The sequence below is a fragment of the Bombus pascuorum genome, chromosome 13 (assembly GCF_905332965.1).
Source record: "Bombus pascuorum chromosome 13, iyBomPasc1.1, whole genome shotgun sequence".
Taxonomy (NCBI): domain Eukaryota; kingdom Metazoa; phylum Arthropoda; class Insecta; order Hymenoptera; family Apidae; genus Bombus; species Bombus pascuorum.
The window spans coordinates 5,611,860-5,624,901 of NC_083500.1; the positions used below are offsets into that span (position 1 = coordinate 5,611,860).

A 13,042-nucleotide genomic window follows, 5' to 3' on the forward strand; every position below is an offset into this window, starting at 1 on the left:
TAGCATCGGTCACGTTGCAACCCTTGCAATTGTGTCTTTGTACTCTTGTATCGAGAATCTCGTCGAATTTGCTCCATTCCTTGAAGCACGCTTAACGTTCCTTCTAGGTACACTTATATCTATTGGTGAATCAGCATGCGGGATGAGTAGCACTCTGGAACATGATGATACAGGATAGTTGATGTTCTAGGTACAAGGAAACTAGTAGACCAGTTATAGCTTAAGGAATTGTTATTTGTTCCTGGTCAAAATTATTGTAACGCATTATCCATTACGACTAATGGTAGGTAACAAATAATAATTATTGTAACTAATATTTTATATGCGTATGGTTCATTAAAATTTCTCGAGTCAAATCGTTATCCTTCCAAGATAGGCTCGCGTGGCTCTCGCCCAGTCTCTTTTAAGTTGGGATATAGTTTTGCCTTGGGACCATCACTATTCACTCTTCCATGGAAATCAGGTTTCTTCTCCTTAGGACCACTTCTTTGCAACCAAATATCTAACAAACTTTTAGGCGCATGGAGACTACCCTTGTGGAGTTGTTTCCCGAGTGACATTGATGTACTTGGCGGTGGCGACATCGGTGAATCGGTCGTTGCTCTTATTACGCTAGCTCGAGCAGTTACATCTTCTTTGCCAAATCTAAGAAACGATGTAAAAGGTTAATTAACGATGTAAGGTTCTTAGAACATTTTTTGAATGAAAAACAAAGGAAATGTTGCAAGAAATTATTCCTACCCATCTAATTCGCGCAACGCCTGATCCAATTCGACTTTATCTTTGTCATCTTTGCTTCGTACTTCGAGGAGACAAGTTAGAACTTCAGAATGCGCAGCAGAATTATTTGAGTGGTGCTTTAAGAATGTTTCTAATTCTCCCCACAGCAGCCTGTAGTGTTCTTCCCTGCGTACACCACCTTTCCCACCACGGCCACCTCCTATACTTGGTAGTGGTAAGGTTTCGTGTTTTGCTTCTAATTGCAATAAACTGAAGATCACCTGTTTGCATTGTACGACCTCCTCTGCAGTAAGTTCCTCCTTTACCATTAAATCTGGTAATGGATCTATTAACTACAATTCACATGAATACTATTACATACTGAAGTTGAACTAAAATTTATCAACTAAATTTTATTTGAAATATGTACCTGTTTCAGATTGAACATAAGTGTACTAGAAATAGTAATTGGCCAATATTTCGTATGTCGTTCTAATCTGGATCTCATCTTTTCTGCTGGACCTTCGGCATTACAGTTTGTACTTCTTTTTAAAGGCACCAATACATTATTCCTCATCAATCTTCCAAAATCCTATCACAAATAATATATCAATTATAGAAAGATATTCTGGAGAAATGAAGATTTTTTTCAAAGGAAATGTATAGAATGTATATATTTACAGTTATTCTGTAATCAGTGACACGACCACCACAGCCTTCACTAATGGAAGGTGGATCTTCTAATACGCTTCTAGCGGTTGATAATGTATGTATAAAAATTTCTCCACCGTGTGCAGCAAGTAAATGAGAAATAGTTTTTCCACCACTCTTCCTGGCCATTTCCAACATTACTGATCTACCATTCAGCAAAAAGTTAATCAAACAAGAGGAAGGTCTACTATTTACATCTACAGGTGTGATTCTATGCATGGCTGTGCAATTTTGCATTTCTGCTGCACTGCACCCTCGTGGTGTGCACCACTTCAAAGTCACTGTTTCATATTCTGATCCTTCTTCGAATCTTCTAAATGTTTTAATTAAAGCAGAATCTTGTGGGTTTCCTATAAAGATATTCGTGTAATGTTTTCATGCATATATCATATTAAATAATTTATATTTTACAGTTAATAGTACAACCTTTTAAAATTGCTGAATGGGCAGCTGAAGAATGAAATATCTCGACGTCATAATTTGCAGAAGAACTAGCATTCTGTTCTTCTTTCATTGGTATACCGGTTACTGTTGTACTAGCTAAATCATAGTGAGATAAAATTAAGTGAGACAATTTTGAATGTAATGCGGGTGCCTTAATAGAATGTACTTCTACTGTTAACAATGGTGAAACCTAAAACAAAATTTTTTTTAAATAATTCTATTCATATACAATTGAAAATGTGATTGGTGAAATAAATAAAATACCTCTCTTGGTCCCTGACTAGTAACTTGTGACTCGATATTATTAGGGAAGATGTTCAGTATAACTAAATGACAATAATCTACTGGTATTAAACTGAAATACAAACACAGCAATTATGTTATAAAATTATACATATAGACAATGCTATGTATTATTGATTTAGATACTAACTGATCTGAAGCTAAAGCAGTTTTATTTTCTTGAGTTAATTCATTCAAAAATATATTTTCCAAGTTTTTCATGTTGCTATTATCTCGTGCACTAGTAATACATATCACTCTTCCTCTATTAACAAGCTTACTAGTATTCTCATTTAATGATGTTCTCTTGTCATGTTGAATTTCTGAGCATTCGTTAAGCGTTTCAATTGCTACTCTCAAACCATGTATAACTGAATAATCTTCTCCAGGTTTTGGCATCTTCGTTGGTATTCCTAGAATGGCTGTGCCATTCATTATCTGTAATCATAACGATCACAATTAGGCATATTACTTTTAAATACAAGTACATTACACATTTAATATTACTTACATGATTTAAATTTTGCTGCGATGGACTCCATGAGTTCAATACATATGCTGCACGATCGGTTACAACAAATCTTATCTGTAAAGGATAAAAAATCAAAATATACAGATTTTACTTGACAATAATAATTAAATAAAATAATATACCAATTTTCCAGTTGGGAAGAGATCCCACACTATTCTACAGTATTCTAGTGAAGCTTCTACACTGCTGGTCCATAGAGATTTACAAACAGGTGCCAAAGGAATTAAGTTTTGACCGCGACTCTTCAGAAAATCAAATTCTATTGGAGCTTCAGTAGATATACCAAAATATGGCGTGTGATCCAAAACAAAAATAGTTTTATGATTTGCCGGATACATTCTTCTACAACATCTTAATAAACTGCTTTTTTCACATACAACGCGTGACAGTTCGTTAGATATACATTTATAGAAAAGAGGATAATGCCTCGAGAATATACCATATTATAGGTTAGAGTACAAAATATTCTAAAGATGTTAAAATTACATGTTTTTATTATTATAAGAACACAATAGAGTAATTACATTATATATATATATATATATATATATATCTAAAGAACTTTATAATCATATTGCAACATTATAATTATTTTTATTTATTTTATTTAAAAAGATATTGTTTTATAAATACAAATACAACATAATTGTTTTCGCAGAATATAAATTAATCGTGTACAATATTTAGAAAATAAAATATTGTAAAGTTGGTGGGTTAAATGAATTGCTTTGGTAAATTATTGTAGTATTATAATAAATTTTATTTGTAGAATTCGTCTTGTAATGTATTAACATTTAAAATTCCCCGGTGAAACTCAATGCATTTCCGTTTTATTCTCTCTTCAATTACAATTCCATATATTTATGAAAAATTCAAATGCTACTTTTTCCAGACAGTTGACTTAGAATGTAAAATTATATTATAATTTTTATAATAATATGAGAGTTCTATATGAGAAGAAGTAAATCTTTTCTCCTCTCCTTTTCTCTTAACAGGAATTAAAGCATGGAACTTCCTTTCCAACTGGAAGTCTCCTAGTGGCATTGATAACGTGAGTATATTGAAATCTTTTTCTTTATTTATAGCATTTATTTTTATGTGAAGTATAAAAAATTATTAGTTAAATAGTAAAAATTGTATAGGGATTAAATTTCATATAAAAATTTATATTAATAACAAGTGGTTGCAATAAATTTATATTATAACCTTGTGGGCTGATACACGTGGAGTATTTTTCAAGTAAATTTTTAATAATATTTACATTTTCTGCTGTTGTAAATGTTCATTCTTTGTTAAAATTTCTATATTCAAATAGTGCATTAATTTAATTTAAATTATTAAGAACATAAGTAATTTATTTCACATTATGAAATAAGATTATGTATAAATAGAAAGTAGGAGAATAAACGAAAAACGTAATTAATAATTATTTGTTTAGATCAATTCAGTAATGATGTATTAACAATGTGTATGTTTAGGTTACTCGTAATTCAACCACAACGTTAAGATGTCAGGAGGTTTAGACGTATTGTCTCTTAAAGAGGATGATGTTACTAAAATGTTAGCTGCATATACGCACCTAGGTGCTGAAAATGTGAACTTCCAAATGGAGCAATATGTGTATAAGAAGAAGAGCGATGGTATGTTTTCTTTATATGCAATACAATACTGATTGTTAATTAAAATGGTTAAATATATTATTTTAAAATATAGGTATCAGCATTATTAATCTGCGTCACACTTGGGAGAAATTGCTATTAGCAGCACGTGCCATTGTTGCTATTGAACATCCTAGTGAAGTGTTTGTCATCAGTTGCCGCCAAACCGGGCAAAGAGCTGTTCTGAAATTTGCGCAGCATACTGGAGCTACTCCTATTGCTGGACGTTTTACTCCTGGTGCTTTCACTAATCAAATTCAAGTTAGTTACTTAATGCTAACCTTACCCTGTTGGGTCAAATGACCGGTTTCAAAATTTAATTTAAAATTGTATATATTATTTATTTTATATTTATTATACTATTTTAAATGATGAACATTCATTTTCCATAATTTATCTTTGCTGGTTTAATTTGGCTTAATCTTTTCTGATTTTATTTAAAGTATGAATATTGTGGTACTGCCAAATTACAATATAATAATGTTGTCAATTATTTTCAGTCTGCATTCCGTGAACCACGTCTGTTGATCGTTACTGATCCATCTACCGATCATCAGCCAATTACCGAGGCCAGTTACGTGAATATCCCAGTAATTGCTTTTTGTAACACCGACTCACCTCTTCGTTTTGTCGATATTGCAATTCCCTGTAATACAAAGAGTCTTCATTGTGTTGGTCTTATGTGGTGGTTGTTGGCAAGAGAAGTACTGAGATTAAGAGGCTCTATTGCTCGTGAAACCAAGTGGGATGTTGTCGTCGACTTGTTCTTTTACAGAGATCCAGAGGAGGTCAATATTTATACGATTATAATAGCATTTATTTTGTTTTGTTTAATACTTGTATATAGTTTCTATCTATACTTATACTTCCTAAATGATGAAAACATAATATTCAGAAATATAGTTGTTGACCTTATAGAATATGGCTTAATCTTTGCTGAATATATTTCTGGAGCTTATATGTATTTTAATATAAATGACCAATAAATAAATTGTCGAAATGTTTCCACAGGCTGAGAAGGAAGAACAAGCTGCCAAGGAAATTGCACCTGCTAAAGAGTTTACAGGAACGGTTGAAGTTACAACTGCTGCTGAACCAGGATGGGTCAATGAAGTTGACACTGGTACCGTAGCTCCTGAAAATTGGGCAGACGACGTAGCAACTCCAACCGCAGCAGCTATTCCGACTACAGGAGCTGCACAAGCATTCCCAGCTAGTGGGGACTGGGCTGCTCAGGTAATAATAAAATCTCTTATTTTTTGTAAAATAACTTGATATTAGAAATAAAGCAAAACATTATTACTTATTATTTCCTGCTAAGCAGACTTCGGACGAATGGACCACAACAACACCATCTGCCACAGGACAAAGTTGGGGAGGTGCCACAACAGAGAAGTGGTAATATCATTCTCTTTGATGATTTTTTACACTGACAAACTTCGAATAGTGTATGAAGAAAAATAAATATATAAAACTTTCAACATATTTTTATTATTTATATCATAGACCATCAAAAATAGGGATTTAGTTAAGAAGATCCAATAATAAAAGTACATAAATTAATATGTCCAATCACATATTTTTAGAAGTATTTATTAAATTTATTACGAAAAATCACCTTACACCGGTGAATACAATGTCATACATTAGTGCTTTTCCCGTCTACGGACAAGCCATGTGCTGCCATCTATTAGATAGGAAAGGAACTGAAACTTAATCCAGCTATGGATAGATGACAGAATGGAACTTGTCCGAAGACGAATTAAGCTTTATACTTAAAGGCCTGTCCGACAAACCTTGTGCTGCCATCTATTAGAAAGGAAAGGAACTGAAACTTCAACCATTTATGGATAGATGGCAGCATGGGCCTTGTCGGAAGGAAAAAATTAAGCTTCTTGTCCTGAAAGGTCTGTCAGACAAACCTTGTTCTGCCATCTATTAGAAAGGAAAGGAACTGAAACTTCAACCATTTTTGGATAGATGGCAGCATGGGACGTGTCGGAAGACAAAAATTAAGCTTCTTGTCCTGAAAGGCCTGTCAGACAAATCATGTTCTGCCATCTCTCCATGAAAAGTCCAAATTTCTGTTCCTCTCTTTGGTAATAGATGGCAGTATGTATGTTATTCATAGAAAAGGAGAACATTACAGTGCAACAAAGATAGATATACATCTTGTGTTAGAAGAAGACGATTATATTGTGTGACGAAGATAGTATATCTACTGTAAGATAAGGACTGAGATAAAGTGGAATAAGAACTGTACAATTGACTATGATATGGTATCCTTATAATCTAGTTTATATAATTTTGTAATTAACTTATAGAATTAATAATGTAAATCTTGCAATATTCTTATAAACATTATTTGATTCGTATATAAACTTCAAATTTTATCTTCATTCTAAATTACAATGCGGATGGTGTATATTATGAATATATTTATATATATACATATATGTATATAGTTTATGTGTACAATATCCAATTAAAAATGGATTATTTACATTTTTCTTTTTCTCTACGTGGAAGAAACCTTTGTAATAAAAAAGACTTTTCTTTCAGCGTTATTTTTGCGAAATAGAAATTAAATTATGTGAAAAAGAAAATTGCAGAAGTGTCAACACCACACGGAATTCCTATGCGGTCAACCATCTAAGTACTATCCGTACTCAGCGCTGCGTAACTTTCGTGATTGGACAAGAATGAGTGATTTCAACGCGGTTTGAGCGTTGACGCAATACAGTAGGGGATCTAGACTCTTTTACTGTGTTTTTTGCCTTAGATGAAAAGTTGATGCTCACTATTAAGATGATAGTTAACTTCTTTCCTCTAATCTTTAATCTTCAATATTTAATTAGACATCGACCAAATTCCTTGTCATACAAACATCTTTAAAAACAAATAACATATATTATTTTATGAATTTTATTTAAAAGAACGTTTAACTGAGATTAGGAGTAATGTACTCTTGACAAAAACAAAATCTACAGTTCAAATGACACTTCTTAAACAATGTTAAACAATTCTAACTAAAACTAAATGTTCGCCGATACTAGCCCCATCTATTTATCAATATAAAAAATATTCACAGCGTTCAGTACCAATGGGACCAAGAGATGTGTATCTTCTCCGGATAGGTTTGGATTTCGAGATTTATTATGTCTAGTCAACAAACATAAAAGTAACATAAAATCTCTTTTCTAATTCAACTTCTAACATGTACATTTAATTAATTATTCTTTTCCTCGTAGCTTCGACGTGGTTACGCGTGTTTTACGTGTACAAGTGGGCGTATTAACCGACGCGACGTATCGCGGAAAAGTATAATATCCGCGTAGAAGAAGGAATGTAGCGTTTTGGGTCAATATATCGTTTGTTGGACGACGAGCAAATTTGCTTCAACGTATGTCAAATAAAATGTTAAGATTTTTGTCACGACGTAGGGCTCGTAGTGTCAGCGGACAGACTACGTCGTCCCAAATAAAAAATCAGCGATTGCTCAGCAATAAGAATGTTGTTCAATGTAGGGTCGTTTTGCTTGATGGCACGGATCTACCAATAGAGTTGTCAGTGAGTAGAATAATCTATTAAAAAACAATGGTAATTATTGAAAATATTTCTTATCTAATAAATAATATTTGCTATTTAATTTTTATGCTAATGTTTGGTTAATGTAAATAGGAAGGAGCGATGGAATTGATTGATAACATACTGAATATTAAACCTGTTTCTTTGTAAGAAATTAGACTGATTATGTTCTTCTCCTATAATCTTCATTTGTATTTTTTAGTTCTATTTTCTATCTCCTTAATTTTTATACATCTGTGATGCGCTTAATATTTTCCTTGATTTTATCAAATTAAATTGTTTCTTTCTATAAATACCACCCATGTCTGTCTTACATATTATTATTATCTTTTATATTCTTGGTACACAAATTTTGATATTTTTGTGAATTATTTTTGTGTTACAGAAAAAAGCATTGGCTAGCGACTTATATGAACAAGTGTTTTATAGTTTAGATTTAATAGAGAAAGATTATTTTGGATTGCAATATACAGATAGCAATAATGTTCAGCATTGGCTAGATCCCACTAAGCCCATAAAGAAACAAGTAAAAAGTATGTTTGTTTTTTCTATTCATTAAACAAATTTCCTTTTGTTCATTGAAATTAATGCATCACTTTTCCTTCCATTTCCAAAATTAATTATTCGTTGTTTTATTATTAACAAATGGTATTTTATGTAGTTGGACCACCATATACTTTACGGCTCAAGGTAAAGTTTTACTCATCAGAACCTAATACATTGCGCGAAGAATTAACAAGATACCAGTTTTTCTTGCAATTAAAGCAAGATGTTTTGGAAGGAAAACTTCATTGTCCTCATCAAGTTGCTGTGCAATTGGCTGCTTTATCTCTTCAATGTAGGTATCTAAAAAAGAATGAATAAGTTAAGAAATATATGAATTTTAATTATATTTGATATAAATTTATTTGTACTTCTAGCTGAACTTGGTGATTATGATCCTGCCATACATAGTGCAGCAACAGTATCAGAATTTAGATTTGTACCAGGTCAAACAGAGCAAATGGAGCTTGAAATACTTGAAGAATACGCCAAATGTTCTGGTCTTAGTCCAGCACAAGCTGAATCAGCTTATCTCAGTAAAGCTAAATGGTTAGATATGTATGGTGTAGATATGCATACCGTTCTTGGTAAAGACGCATGTGAATACTCTTTGGGATTAACGCCAACGGGAATCTTGGTCTTCGAAGGCACACAAAAAATAGGCTTGTTCTTTTGGCCCAAGATTGGTCGGCTAGACTTTAAAAAGAAGAAACTAACATTAGTTGTGGTGGAAGAGGATGACGAAGGGAGAGGAGAACAAGAACATACGTTTGTGTTCAGACTTGTCAATGAAAAGGCTTGCAAACATTTATGGAAGTGCGCTGTAGAGCATCATGCTTTCTTTCGATTACGTGCACCCGTTAAAGGTGCTAGTGGACGCCAAAATTTCTTTCGTATGGGTTCACGTTTTCGTTACAGCGGTAAAACCGAATTTCAAACCACTCAGCTGAATAGAGCACGCAGAACAGTACAATTTGAAAGACGACCAAGTCAAAGATACGCGCGTCGTCAAAGCCACGTTTTAAGAGAACGTCAACGTCAGCAAGTGGAACAACCGCAACCACCAGCTCCAGTAGTTAACAGTAAGTATAAAAAAGTATCTTCTTTGTGCCAGCAAAGATATAAAATTGCTGTATAATGAATTTTCTAATCTTGATAAGTATTTTTCTTTATAGACGAAGAAGAGTCCTTGCAACGTCAGCCGAGTCAATGCAGTACAAAATCGTCAGACTCCAGCGTACATGCTACATCTTCACCTTTGGTAGATTCTTTACTGAAATCACTGGCCAAAGATCAGCAACCTTTAGAGCCTAGAAATCAAACAACAGTTGCTAACACTGAGAAAGAAACAGAACCTGTGAAAACGAGTTTAATCATCGAAAATATTACTAACCAAACATCGTTAGTGCCAAATAATCAAGTTGGTGGTACCTCTTCACTGCCCCCACGTACGCCTATTCCGCCAGAATCATTAAAGTGCAATATACTGAAAGCAAAGTCTCTAGAGCAAGGAAAAAATTCAAATTTGGTTTCCATCACGTCTATGGATGCATCTCCAGTTATTACTAAGAACAATCAGCATTCTGATGCAGCAACAATTGTATCGGTGGTAAGAAAACTAAAATTCTTTAATATTGTTGATATTATTCATTATGCAACATATTGACATAATTACGGGTAATTTATACAGTAGAAAGTTGTTTTTTTAGAATGCTATTGATTAATTGAATTACTTTACATTTTTTAAATAAATGCATTCAGAAAAATATTATTTGGTATTTGAATTAGTACAATCGTAGCAATTACGCAGACATTACAAACAAAAATTTATAATAGACTTAAAAAATTTGTATATACGCGATATATTCTTTCATTTTATGGACTGAAATATGCCTTGAATTTTTCTTTTTCATATCTTGTTTCGTCGTTTTCCAATATTTGTTTTATCGTTTTGTGCTTCTAAGCTTTAGATGTGATTCGTTTGCTTTTTTGCGTTACCTCTTATTTAGGGTGGAGATAAATTGACACTGTCAGTAAGTGGTGCTATGATGACAAATCCATCAGCGGATGACAACGTTACCGTAACGCATTTTTCTCTAGACAGCTGGGGACAAATTGAACAAAAAACAACACAATTGAATCCTAAAGTTTCAAATCAATCTCAGAATCCGTTCAATCCCTTCACTAGCGATAATAACAACGAAGTTACTACTGTCTCTGAAAATACCGAGGAGGATACAAAAACGGAAGAGGAAAAGAAAGCGAATACAAACCCGTTTATAGATTCGAATCCGTTTTTGGGTTTGCTTAATCCTTTTAAAGAAATACAGCCCACGGTTGAAAAGAAAACTGAAGTGGAAACAGAGAAAAACGGAGCGAGAGTCGTGAAAACTGAAGAAATACAAACAACTACTACGACTCTTACTCATAAGGTGTGGCTCATTTTTGAATGTTTGTCAGTTAACTAATGTAACACACGTAGTCCTTGTATTCGTCTAAAAATGCTTTAGCTTGTGCAAATTGTATGCAAATATGGGCTTGTTTTTTTTACCTTTTTTTAAACATCTGTAAAATCGTAAAAATTTTATATCGAAATTACAATGCATCTGAATATTTAATATTCTGCATATTTTTCTTCTGTTCTAGGATGATAATTCGGCTGTTTCCGATATCAGTCCTTGGCTAGTAGCCGATCCATCACAAACAACGACGGCAGATCAAACTCCAATTAAACATACAGTAATTACGAGGAAGACTGTAATCACAACGCAACTTTAAAGTATTAAGTAATCAACGAAATATATAAAAACAGATTACAATTCTAAAAACAAAAAGAAAAATATTTATCAAATTTGGTCTTCCTTATAATATGTACTAACTTGCTTAAAGTGCCTATAGGAGTACAATGTTGCCTAAGTAGGAAAAGAAGTAATACAATAAAATGAAAGAATAATTTGACATATTATATCAATGGGACCAGTCAGCATTTATATTTTTTGCAAATTACGAATAATTTGCATTTATGTAAGTATTTAATTTTATATAATTTTAATTCATATAAGCATCTAATTTGAAAAATTGTATTAATTTTTACAATTTCAAGAAATATGAATTGTATAAATATAATTCCTAAGTAAAAATTATTTTTTTTACTTAACGTATTTTTTATACGAGATTGATGTTTTGAGTCTGTACTTCGAGTAATATACCATTTGACAACTGCATTAGTACTCTTTAATGCAAGAGAAATCATGCATAGAAATCAGATTTTCTAAGTACAGTACCTATGTCATAAAAAAATTAATATTTTTTCCATATTTTTATATCTGCTCTTCATGAATAATTGTTTTATTTTAATACATTATCAATTCAGTTCTGCCATACAAATTATTTATGTGTGTTCTATATTTATTATTGTATAACATAGTCAATTTTTACAGAGTTAAGTGTCCTTATATCTTATTATACAATAAGAACACACACATACATTAAAAAGATAATGTAATGTATGGAGCTCCTACTAAAAATTAAATTTATTGAATTGACTTATTTCTCGTCTAATTGTATATTTATATATAATTGGAAATATTTTATTACTTAGAATTTATAAATGAAATCTGAGTGCCCAGATAATAGTCTACTAGAAGTATTTCAATACTGTTTAGATATTTTCCATTTGCCATAGTGCCTTTGATAACAATAATAAAGGAAGATATCTTTATTAAAATTTATGCTCATTCCTATCAATTTATTTTTTATTTACTATAAAACGTTTTATTGTTGAAAATACCTTTATTCACGAACATATGTACATTGTTATAGATATAATTATTTCATAAGAGATGATCCTTTTTTTATCGATTTACTTTTATAAAAAATTACGAGGAAACGATAATATAGTTCATTATTCATAGAAAAGATTTATAATTTATATCTATGTATCGATATCTACTATATCTTACTTTTTATCATATTATGTTGTACCGCCAAAATGTTTTCTCTTTCTCTCATAGTTTTTATTGTTTTTGTAATTATAATATTTGTAACTAACATATCAGTATTTTATAAAAAAATTGCTTCTTTTAAATATGTAATGCAATAAACTAAAAAAATTTATGATTTTTGAAAGAGCAAATAGCGTACAAATTTTTCTAGAGTGAAAAGAACAATTTATGACTAGATTAATGGTAAATATTATTTCATACATTGAGATCTGATAGTTTATTGTATTACGAAAGTTGTTATGCGTAATGCATTTAAAAGGCAGCTATGAAACATTATGTTTGTCAGAACATAAGTTATGAAAAGTAGGACACGTTTCGAATTACGCAAAAGGCTGTTAAAGTACTTATTATATTCCATATATGAGCATTTATGAAAGTAGAATAAGGCGCTGTTCGATGTTCTATGTATTTAAATATACTATATTTAATAGTAATAAGCAAAGTACATATAATACTATTATTTGTAAATCTAATATATATATTACTTGTGTTTACAATGCTATTATTAACCAATAACCCTAATGTATTCCGTCCTAAAGTATTATATATATATATATATA

The 13,042-nt window shown here is 31.6% G+C and overlaps 3 protein-coding genes across 5 annotated transcripts; 2 read left to right on the forward strand and 1 right to left on the reverse strand.

Annotated features, from left to right (window-relative positions):
* Positions 1 to 213: 213 nt before the first annotated feature.
* Positions 214 to 3,160, reverse strand: LOC132913776 (integrator complex subunit 13). The gene is made up of 9 exons (XM_060972325.1): positions 2,812 to 3,160; positions 2,669 to 2,743; positions 2,309 to 2,595; positions 2,140 to 2,230; positions 1,858 to 2,065; positions 1,402 to 1,781; positions 1,151 to 1,312; positions 742 to 1,073; positions 214 to 645 (listed from the first exon to the last, which is right to left on the reverse strand). Exons 1-9 carry the CDS (start codon positions 3,025 to 3,027, stop codon positions 360 to 362), a joined length of 2,037 nt encoding a protein of 678 aa, XP_060828308.1. The 5' UTR covers positions 3,028 to 3,160; the 3' UTR covers positions 214 to 359.
* Positions 3,161 to 3,590: 430 nt separating this feature from the next.
* Positions 3,591 to 5,828, forward strand: LOC132913786 (small ribosomal subunit protein uS2). Its single transcript, XM_060972352.1, has 6 exons — positions 3,591 to 3,740; positions 4,168 to 4,329; positions 4,403 to 4,608; positions 4,848 to 5,135; positions 5,359 to 5,583; positions 5,672 to 5,828. The coding sequence occupies exons 2-6, from the start codon at positions 4,197 to 4,199 to the stop codon at positions 5,747 to 5,749; spliced, it is 930 nt and encodes a 309-aa protein (XP_060828335.1). The 5' UTR covers positions 3,591 to 3,740; positions 4,168 to 4,196; the 3' UTR covers positions 5,750 to 5,828.
* Positions 5,829 to 6,922: 1,094 nt separating this feature from the next.
* Positions 6,923 to 12,979, forward strand: LOC132913124 (band 4.1-like protein 5). 3 transcript variants are annotated; one of them, XM_060971119.1, is made up of 8 exons: positions 6,928 to 7,528; positions 7,599 to 7,917; positions 8,321 to 8,468; positions 8,597 to 8,773; positions 8,856 to 9,560; positions 9,654 to 10,087; positions 10,488 to 10,910; positions 11,125 to 12,979. In XM_060971119.1, exons 2-8 carry the CDS (start codon positions 7,753 to 7,755, stop codon positions 11,254 to 11,256), a joined length of 2,184 nt encoding a protein of 727 aa, XP_060827102.1. In that variant the 5' UTR covers positions 6,928 to 7,528; positions 7,599 to 7,752; the 3' UTR covers positions 11,257 to 12,979. The 3 variants fall into 3 exon arrangements, with proteins under 3 accessions (XP_060827104.1, XP_060827102.1, XP_060827103.1); XM_060971121.1 differs by lacking the exon at positions 10,488 to 10,910 and having other exon boundaries at positions 6,923 to 7,528; XM_060971120.1 differs by lacking the exon at positions 6,928 to 7,528 and having other exon boundaries at positions 7,785 to 7,947.
* Positions 12,980 to 13,042: the final 63 nt, after the last annotated feature.